At 36.4% G+C, this 11248-nt stretch overlaps 1 protein-coding gene across 1 annotated transcript; it reads left to right on the plus strand.

Annotated features, from left to right (window-relative positions):
• The first annotated feature begins 630 nt into the window (after nucleotides 1-630).
• Nucleotides 631-2436, plus strand: LOC131636834 (uncharacterized). Its single transcript, XM_058907431.1, has one exon. It carries the CDS (start codon nucleotides 631-633, stop codon nucleotides 2434-2436), a length of 1806 nt encoding a protein of 601 aa, XP_058763414.1.
• Nucleotides 2437-11248: the final 8812 nt, after the last annotated feature.

Below are 11248 nucleotides of genomic sequence, written 5' to 3' on the forward strand. Positions count from 1 at the left end.
TGCCCCTAATTGCTTTGCCTTGCTCTAAATTTTTATATTCTTTCTCATAATCCTTCAAAAGGGCTACGCTCATTTACGAGCTAAAGTCCCTATTCTTTTTCTTCTACATTTCTTTTCAAACAAAGAGCAAAGCAATTAAGAGCCCATGGAAAACCATGGATGCAAAGGGTGCCTTACACCTTCCCTTTGCATAATTACCCCTCGAACCCTGTTTTCTTTAAAAAGGTTTTTCCTGTTCTTTTAGCCTTTCCGATATTTGGGTAAAATAAAAGTCGGTGGCCACTCATGCTTAACCGCGACATTTCGATAAAAAGTCAGTTCACCGTATTACACCTAGTATTGAGCCTGATCAACTCGATGTCTATGTATGTGACAGGAGACTTCATGGCTGAGCAACCAAGGAGGAGGGGAAGGCCGAGGACTAATGCTGCCCAGAGTCAGAATGAGAATCCTGAAGGAGGAGTCGGTGGTAATCAATGGGCACAGTTGATGCAAATGCAACAACAACATCAACTGCAGAAGCAACAACAACAACAAGAGTTTATGGCTCAGATGATGCAATAGGTGCAGGGTTCCCACCCACCTCCTCAACAGAATGATGAGAGTAGGGGATTTCGAGATTTTTATCGCATGAATCCTCCCGAGTTTCATGGTGACCTTGACCCTCTCAAAGCTCATGATTGGCTCACCAGTGTCGAAAGGATCTTTGAGGTAACTCCGTGTTCAGAAGAAGACAAAGTGGTTTGTGCTACTCAGATGTTGCGGGGACCAGCTGCCCAGTGGTGGACAAGTGCTTCTGCTAGAATGACTACCTTAGGAATCGACAAGACTTGGGGCCATTTTAAGGCCGCCGTGTTAGAGAAGTACTTTCCAGATAGCATGAGAGCTCAAGAGGAGTTAGAGTTCCAAATGCTACGCCAAGGATCTATGACTGTGGCTGAATTTGCGGCAAAGTTTGAAGATATGGAAGCCTATTCAAATCAAGCTCTTTATGCCCCAGATGAAAGTTGGAAGATTAACCAATTCAAGATTGGACTCAGAGGGGATATAGATTATTGTATGGGGCAGCAACGTTATAACACTTATTCGGAGATACTTGAACAATGTTATATTGCTGAGCAAAGCCTGAAAAAGATTCAGCTAGAGAAGGAACAAGACAAGCCAAGTCAGGACGAGTATAGGAGGACAAGTCAGCACTTAAAACCAAGGGGATCGCCATCTAAAGGCAAGCAAAACCAGAATGTGAGGCCATCACACCCGCCTCTTTGTAGAAGTTGCAAGCGGAACCACTTCGGGAGTTGTAAGAATGGCGAAGGGGGGAAGTGCTATATATGTGACAAGGAAGGTCATTTTGCTAGGAGCTGCCCAAACAAGAATCGCCAAGGAGGGACTACAGGAAGGGTGTATACACTTAATGCAAGGAAGGCAAAGGGGAACCATGAGTTAATTGCTGGTACGTGTTTAGTGAATAATCAGAAATGTCTTATTTTGATTGATTGTGGAGCATCGCATTCTTTTATTTCACCTCAGTGTGTTCAACGTCTCGGGTTAGAGATTGTTCCTTTAGTTTCTACAATGGTAATTGGCACAACAGTCGATGGTAGTGTAGAAGCTACTCAGAAGTGTGAGGACTGTGTCGTAACTGTTGACGGTCGAGTCTTCTTAGTGGATTTGATTTGTCTACCGCTTAAGAGGGTGGATGTGGTGTTGGGAATGGATTGGCTTTCCGCCAATTTAGTACTCATTAATTGTAAGGAAAGGGCCATTCTAGTTCCAGCTGTTGAAACTGCTCCGGAAGATTCAATGACCACCCTCTTGGAAGGTACTATTCATATGATCAACTGTTTATATGATCAAGAGAACATTTTTATTCTTTTTCTAGCTGAGGATTCGAAAGAGCAGTCGTCTGTTTCACAAATTCCAGTAGTTTGTGAATTTCCGGGAGTCTTTCCAGAGGATATCACTTCCTTACCTCCTGAGAGAGAAGTGGAATTCTCTATCGACTTGGTACCGGGAACAACCCCAGTTTCCGTTGCTCCTTATAGAATGTCACCAGTTGAACTTAAGGAGTTGAAGAGTCAATTGGAAGAGTTATTGTCCAAACACTTCATCAAACCCAGCGTTTCTCCTTGGGGAGCTCCAGTTTTGCTGGTCAAGAAGAAAGACGGTGGGATGCGCTTATGTATTGATTACCGCCAGTTAAACAAGGTAACCATCAAGAACAAGTACCCGTTGCCTCGAATTGATGACCTGGTGGATCAATTGAGAGGAGCGTGTGTATTCTCAAAAATTGACCTACGGTCTGGTTACCACCAAATTAGGGTGAAGAACTCGGATGTTCCAAAAACCGCATTTAGGACCCGGTATGGCCATTATGAATTCCGCGTGATGCCATTCGGAGTGACGAATGCACCGGCTGTATTATGGATTACATGAACCGAATCTTTCAACCTTATCTTGATCAATTTGTGGTGATCTTTATTGATGATATTCTTATCTACTCTCGGATACCACAAGAACATGCCGAGCATTTGAGGATTGTTCTATCAGTTCTACAAGATAAGCAACTTTTTGCTAAGCTCAGCAAGTGCGAATTTTAGATGACGGAAGTTAAGTTTCTTGGTCATGTCATATCACAAGGTGGAGTGTCCATGGATCCATCAAAAGTAGAAGCAGTGGTCAGCTGGGAAAGACCTAAGAATGTTTCAGAAGTCAGAAGCTTCTTGGGTTTAGCAGGATATTATCGGAGATTTATCAAAGGATTTTCTCAAATAGCCTTGCCTTTATCCCGACTCACTCGGAAGGAAGCTCAGTTTGTATGGGATGAAAGGTGCGAGAAGAGCTTTATAGAACTGAAGGAGCGATTGACTACAGCCCCTGTCTTAGTTATCCCAGACCTTAGTATTCCTTATGAAGTATTTTGTGATGCGTCAAAGAAAGGACTTGGAGCAGTTCTAATGCAGAATGGGCAAGTGGTAGCTTTCATATCTCGACAGTTAAGGCCGCATGAAGAAAACTACCCTACTTATGATTTGGAATTAGCGGCTATCGTATTTGCACTTAAAGTGTGGCGCCATTACCTATATGGAGTCCACTTTCAAATGTTCAGTGATCACAAGAGCTTGAGGTATCTTTTCGATCAAAAGGAGTTGAATATGAGGCAAAGGAGATGGATGGAGTATTTGAAGGATTTTGATTTTGAGCTTAAGTACCATCCCGGAAAGGCAAATAAGGTAGCAGACGCATTGAGTAGGAAGGAATTTCATGTGGCAAATTTTATGGTGTTGGAATTAGAGTTATTGGAAAAGTTTCGAGATCTCAACTTATAAGTTGTTGAACTTCCCGAAGGAGTAGTTTTTGGTAATCTGAACATCACTAGTGAGTTAAGAGATAGAGTTCGAAGTCGTCAACTTGTGGATGAGGAGTTACAATCTAATTTTGGACGACCCGCTTACTCTCAAACTGCAGACCGGATACTTCTATTTAACCAACGAGTTTGTGTCCCAAAAGATGAAGAGTTGAGAAGGAACATACTCGAGGAGGCTCACAAAAGAAAATTCACTGTTCATCCAGGACCATCCAAGATGTATCAGGGCTTAAAGAGAGATTATTGGTGGCCTGGTATGAAAAAGGACATTAACGAGTTTGTGGCCCGGTGTATTGTGTGTCAACAGGTGAAAATAGAGCACCAACGGCCAGGGGGGTTGTTGCAACCACTTGAGATCCCTGTTTGGAAATGGGATAGTATCTCCATGGATTTTGTGGTGGGATTACCACGTACATTTGACGGTTATGACTCAATCTGGGTGATTGTAGACCGATTAACCAAAACAGCCCATTTCTTAGCAGTCAAAACCACGTACAAGACAATCCGTCTTGCACGGTTATTCTTTGAGGAAATCGTATGTTTGCATGGTGTTCCTTCGAATGTGATATCAGATAGAGACCCAAAATTTGCTTCTAGATTCTGGAAGGCATTCCAACATTCCCTGGGTACACAAGTACGGATGAGCACATCAAACCACCCGCAAACGGATGGTCAGACTGAAAGGACAATTCAGACCTTGGAGGATATGTTAAGAGCTTGTGTGTTGGAAGGCGGGAGAAATTGGAAGGATCACCTACCCTTGATTGAATTCGCTTATAACAACACCCATCATGCGAGTATAGGGATGGCCCCTTATGAAGCCTTATACGAAAGGAGATTTAGAACACCTCTATGTTGGTCAGAAGTTGGTGAGAAAAGTATTCTTGGACCGGAGATTATCCAAGAGACTACAGAAAAAGTGAGGATGATCTGTGATAAGTTGAAGAAGGCACAGGACCGTCAAAAGAGTTATGCAGATTTACGAAGGAGGCCTTTAGAGTTCGACGAGGGGGATCATGTGTTTTTTTAAAAGTTACCCCTCGGCTTAACCTGAAGACCCTGTTTAAGTCAAGGAAGCTAAGTCCGAGATTCGTAAAACCTTACCAAATCATAGAACGAATTGGAGAAGTGGCTTACCGGTTAGCCTTACCGCCATCTCTTTCTGGTCTCCATGATGTATTCCACGTATCTCAGCTTAGGAAGTTTGTTCCCGACTCTTTTTATCCTATTCTTCTTGATACCGTTGAAGTAGAAGCAGATCTTTCCTTCCAGCCCCATCCAAATTGTATCTTGGAGTATTCAAGTAAGAAGTTATGGACCAAGGAAATACCAATGGTAAAGGTTAATTGGGAGAATTTGAATCCAGACAAGGCTACTTGGGAATTAGAATTCGAGATGCGGGCTTCGTACCCTCACTTGTTCTGGTAAGTTTTAAATTCGAGGACGAATTTATTTTAAGGGGGAAGAATATAACATCCCTAGATTTCTAATCACACTAATTATACTAATATTGGTAATTAGGAATGATTATGATGATTAGTAATTAGAGGAGGGTGTTAGAATAAATTGGTGAAGCTAAACATGATTAGTTTATGAGAGTTTAAGTGGAGGGCATATTAGTCCTTTCACTTGTGAACTACATAAACCAATTTTGAAGTATCTAACTGGTTCCCTTCCCATTTTGTTCTTTTCCACTCTTAGAGTAATTCTGAAATCAAGAACAAGAGGAAGAGAGGGGCAGACAAGAGAAGAAGAAGAGAGGAAGAAAGTTCCAAGTTTCTTGCATGCAACATCATCATCCTCATCACCAAACCAGCCTCCAACCTTCATCTTTTCCCTCTTAAGGTGGGTTTCTATGTAGTGCCTTGGGTAAATTGTTAGGGTTTATGATAATGGGGATTTGGGGTTTTGAGAATGTTGCTTGTCTTGGTGTGAGCTTGATGATCATGAATGTTGTTTTTACATATTATATGAGTTATGAAAATTGTTTGATCCTTGATAACATGAGTGTGTATGTTGGATAGTATGATATCATACTTGTGAATTCATGATAATTGAGCTCTTGCCATGTTGGGTTAGCTTGGGATGAGAATAGAATGTGTTTGGAACTGATTTAATGCAGGAAAATGGTATTTTTGCTTCTGGTTCAGTAAGCAATCGATTGCATGGGTCAAGCAATCGATTGCACGGTGAAAAATTGTCATTCTGGACATTCTGTTCAGTAAGCAATCGATTGCACAACAGTGTAAATCGATTGCACATGACAGCAAATTTTCCTTTTATTGTTTTGATCATAACTAGAGTTCCGTAACTCGGAATTTGGCACTGTCGGAGGCATTGGAAAGCTATAGGAAAGGGCTATAAGATGCCTAAGTTTCCACAACCATAGAACACTATTAATTATTATATAATCCACGTTTATATTCTTGTATCTTGATTAATAAAGATAAAGACTTGGAAAGATGAACCTTAGGAAGCATAGGTAAGAGTAATGGTTGGAAGTTGTCCGTTTTTTCCCTTTTTCCCTTTAAGCGGCTCCTTCCAAGATCCTAAAATATGTTGGTGTACTAAGTATGGGACGAGGGGTTAGAGAACAGACAGAAGGATAGTAACTGTTCATTGGTCATTGGTGATCTGAGAATGAGGCATGTTACACATATATGTTGGCTACTCCTTGTGAGATGATTCCAAGGATACCCCTGTGCCATATATATGCAGGTTATTTCTCGAGCTTGAGCCTCGGGAATGGGTCGTGCTCCGTAGTTTAGGAGCTATTATTCGGAGATGAACTCCTGGAGATGTGGACCACCACCTTTCCTTTGTCACCTCCCATTACGGGTGAATGTCGTTGTACGACTCGGGCCCTGGGATATTGGGGGAGTTGAATCGTAGTGGCGATTCAATGTCAATCTCATGGTTCTCTATAATCCACATGAGTTACTTAACACAATGTTGGAAATAAGATTCATTCTCTAGGTTAAAGTAAAGTACTTCAGAACTGTATAGGTAAGGACTTGCTAGGAACTTCGTTTTGAAATCTTGTAGAGCCGAGTGGACCCTAAGATAGGGAAACCCACTGAGATTAGTATCTCACCCCATTCCTATTATTATTATTTTGCAGGTGCTTCATCTCAGGATAAGGGAAAGAGAAAAGCGGTGTAGTGATGGGCGTGATGGATGTTTCGTGAAGCTTTCGTTGTAGTCTTTTGTTCTTTTGGCTATTTTATGTTTATGTATTTTGGTTAACTAGTGTTGTAACGAATACATAACTATTGGCCGTTTAGGCGTATTGTATGTTTCAGTACCATCTTCTAACTATGTAATACATTATTCTAGACATATGTTTTGCGTAGTTGTTGCAATAATTAAAATATAATAATAATAATATAAATAATGATATAAATAATATAGAATAAAGAATATATTATTTAATAAGTGATACAATATTAATAATTAAAATAACAATAATAATAAATGAAATAATAATAATAATAATAATAATAATAATAATATTGAGCCATAGCAATAACAGTTACAAATAAATAATAATAATAATAATAATAATAATAATAATAATAATAATAATAATAATAATAATAATAATAATAATAATAATAGTAATAATAGTTGTAACACCCCATACATAACTGACTAGTATATTATGCATGAAACGTTAAAATTGATATTGAGTACATACACAAGTCAAGGTACAATATTTGATCCATATAAAATACAACATGAAATTCTACTAAGAAGCATAATACATGAGTCTTCAATGGATCTTGCATAGCGGAATGTCAAAACCAACGAGGTCTTCGAGCCAACACCACTTCAAGCCATCAGTCCGAACCTGCTATCTATCAAAAGCTACTAAACTGCACCTGAAAAAGATAAGTTGATTGGGGTGAGATTACTAAATCTCAGTGAGTCCTCCTATCCTATGGGTCCACTCGGATCTACAGGGTACATGTATCAAAACCGAATCCACCATTGATTCGGGGTTCATCCTCACATCCGGTACAAGTACGGAGCAATCAAGTGATTCATCCACCATTGGACTCATCTTACACAAACACACAAATATATAAACAAACAAGTATGCAAACCCGCATCCCATGTACGGGGAATCCAGAAGTACGTTAATACCACTACTAGGTTACAAACACACCCTCGGTGGGTTCACCCATGCCTATTTGTCAAGAGACTTGCACAAGCACCCTGCAAGAGTGATTAAATGGGTTCGCACAAGCCTACATGGCTGCGAGATGACCTTGCCTAAGAGGCGACACCGTCCCATTAATCACCTGTACACACGTGGTGTTAACAGCAAGTGCAACACGCCGTCTCGACGCATGAGCCCATCCGGGTAGGAACCTAATGATGTAGCCTACATGGCATCACTAGAGATGGTTTACCTGCTATGCGTAGGCTTACTTAGCCGCATAACGCCACCATACCGAGCACGCGAGTGTGTTAACAGCAAGTGAGTAGAAAGCCCCGTACGACACTCACAAGCACACTGCAACGGTAGTTCAGGTGTGTGCCACTGTGATCCACGATCAGGGCAGTCCCACGGACGAATCAAGGACCCACGGTCCGAATTGTAACCTAGTACCTGGTCTACTTCGATTCAAGCATACACAGCATAATAAGCGCCAAGTCACACAATGCAAACAGTCCCAATTGTTTAACCAAAACAAAGGGTATCAGTAACCAATCATGTTCCATCACATTTTACATTTACATAAGCACAAGGAACAAATAAGAGTAATTGTATTAACACATTCATGATCATTTACGACATAGCATGTTCAAATATTATTAAGTCAACATTCTGGTTTGGGGACCTATTTCATTAGATAGTATATGTTACTAGCTTTCCAACGATATAAAGTTTGCGCGAAACGGACTTACGACGCAAAAGTTACGGATTTCCAAAGTTTGCTGATTTTTGCACTTTTGCCCAGTAACCGGTTACTGGCATGCAAAATGCCTAGTAATGCAATTTTCTACAGAGTAATCGGTTACCCAGAAGCCAGTAACCGATTACCCCGAAGCAGAATCAATTTTTCTACATTTTAAGGGTTCTAAACCAGTCCCAAACCTTCCCAATTAACTTCCAGCATCACCTAAATCATTCCAACGAATTTCTAACATGCAACAATGATCAAAGGTATATTCGGCCAATAAATAACAGAGACAATTAACAATTATCATATAAACATGTTTTATCATCATTGAATCATGGATTATTTCTCACAATTCCCTAACCCCAATTCTAACCCTTGCATGCAAATTCCCCAAGTCACTATCTAAGGACTCACCTTGGATAAATAGAGGTTAGAAGGATGTTCTTGCTGCCATTGGACTTCCACCATAGCCAAAGCTTCGTCTCCAAGCTCACCAAACCCGTAACCCCTTTATAACTCATTTCAGCATGCATCATCCAACTTTAAACTCACATATCTCCTTCAATACAACACCTATGAATGCGAATTAGTATACGAAATCGAAGAGAATTTCGTTAGCTTTCCAACGAGACCAGAACCGTTACGATCGGAGTTACGAGGAGAGTTATACCTGATTTAGTGGAGTCTGCCATTGGAGTACGAAAATGGAAAAGATGGACATGATTCTTCTTTCTCCCACTTGCTTCTAAGCTCTCCCATCTTTCTTTCTTACTAAAAATCTGAGTTGGAGAGACTAATTTCTTACCTGCTAGCCTTAAGCCCATGCAAATAGAGATTAATGTCCAATTTATCCCCCAACTAAGTCATAACTACAATCTTGCCATTGGTTGGTTTCTAACTAATATATTTCTATTCCAACTAACATTCCTTTAATCATAATAAATCTACAATTCCTTCTTAACACTTCGTAAATATAGAATAAGTCTATTGTGCATTCCAATTACCAATTAACCGTCTAAATGATAATTACCAATGTCAGAGGTTCGGGGTATTACAATAGTATGGATTAAATTATACATAATCATTTTAGCAATCAAACTAATTTATATTAGAGAAGAAATAAAAAAACATAACTAAGATTTTAAAATTAATAATATATTATTTATTAAATAATAATAATATTGAGCCATAGCTATAAAAAATAAAAATAAATAATAATAATAATAATAATAATAATAATAATAATAATGATAATGATAATAATAATAATGATAATGATAATAATAATAATATTAATCAGGATTAAATTATACAAAATTATTAACAACCAAATTAATTTATAACAGAAAAGAAATAAAAAACATAAAGAAGTTTTAATATATATTTTTGGATTCAAAATATATTTAAAAAATATTTTTATTATTATTATTATTATCAATTTAATAATTACAACAACACAAAAAAACTAAAAAAACTAAAAAATAAAAGAAGTCAAATAAGAATGATTACTATATTATTACTCTCACAACTCAACAAGAGATTTTAATACACACAAATTTATTTTTACATTTTATAATTAACTATTTTTTTTATTTTTAATTATTAAGTAAAAATTCTTTCTTCATTATTATTATTTTTTTACTTCATGTAAGTTACAAAATTAAAAGATTATTAGATTATTAACTTCATTAACGTTATATAATAAAATAAGTTATAAGAAACTCTTTAAAATTTAATAAATGTAATATTAAAGTTTAACTTTTTATAATTAATAAATGTAATATTATAATTTAGTGTTAAATTTCTTTTAAATGTAACTCATAAATAATATTTTTATAAAAACGGTTCACTTTGTCATTAATTTCTTTTATACCAAAATTAATATATTTGCAATAAATTGATGTGCTTAATATTATTGAGCATTTTTAAAAAGGAAGAGAATTATGAAAGTTAAGAATAAGAATATGTAAAACCACAGGTAAGATAATTTAAAATAGGTAAAATAATTTTAAATTAAAGTTATTGAAAATGAGAGAATATATAGAGTTAAACTAAATATAAAGGAGGATTGAATTAATCAAAATTTATATGAATTAAAAAATAAATATTAAAAGGATGAGCAATAATTTCATTTCCTTGATATTTTTTTAAAATATTGAAATATTTAATTATGACAGTTACTATTTGATTCATATTAATATTATTTTAAGTAGAATTTACTCTACATTATATTGTTATTTTAATTCATATTTATGGTTGAACTTTCATTGATTTTATGACGATATTTAAGGGGGGAGGAGTGTCTCACCAACTTATCAGTTATAGGTTTATTTTGTCTCACTAAAACTCTATTTCTCGTTATGCTTTCTTTTTTATTTTCATAATCTTCTATTTTTCTTTAGATTTTCTTTTTTTTTTTAATTTTTATAATCTTTCATTATGCGTAGGTTTTGAAGACATATTCGATAATTTTATTGAAAGATTGATCATATTCTTTCATTTTATAAAATAAAATATTATGTGCATGTATTGAAGATATATTTGAGAATTTTATCGAAAGATGGATTCTTATGTGGTATTTTTTTATGTCCTATATTTGTTATTCATCTTCTTACAATTGACATTATAATTTTGAATTACTCTTTTGAGATGAATTGCATTATAGAAAATAATTTGACAATTCAAACATTATATATGAAAAACAATATTATATATTTTTTTCAACGAGGTATGAGATTTTTATAGTTTACCTTCATACGAATTTTAATTTATAAGTTATAAAACTAATAGTTTTATAGTTTTTCTCTCTCTAAGAATTGATCATATATGTTGTTTGAGGTAACATTAAAAAATCTTGCATGTTGGAAATATGTTTGAAAAACTCTAATATAATAGGATCTGAATATAAAATATGTTGAAAAGTAATAAGTCTTTGAAGTATTATGTTTCAGAATTACAAGTTGAATGTAAT

This window comes from Vicia villosa, unplaced genomic scaffold (assembly GCF_029867415.1).
Source record: "Vicia villosa cultivar HV-30 ecotype Madison, WI unplaced genomic scaffold, Vvil1.0 ctg.001841F_1_1, whole genome shotgun sequence".
NCBI lineage: Eukaryota > Viridiplantae > Streptophyta > Magnoliopsida > Fabales > Fabaceae > Vicia > Vicia villosa.

Excerpts from the sequence above, each read along its gene's own strand:
- LOC131636834 (XM_058907431.1), top strand. The coding sequence starts at position 631 with ATGAATCCTCCCGAGTTTCATGGTGACCTTGACCCTCTCAAAGCTCAT.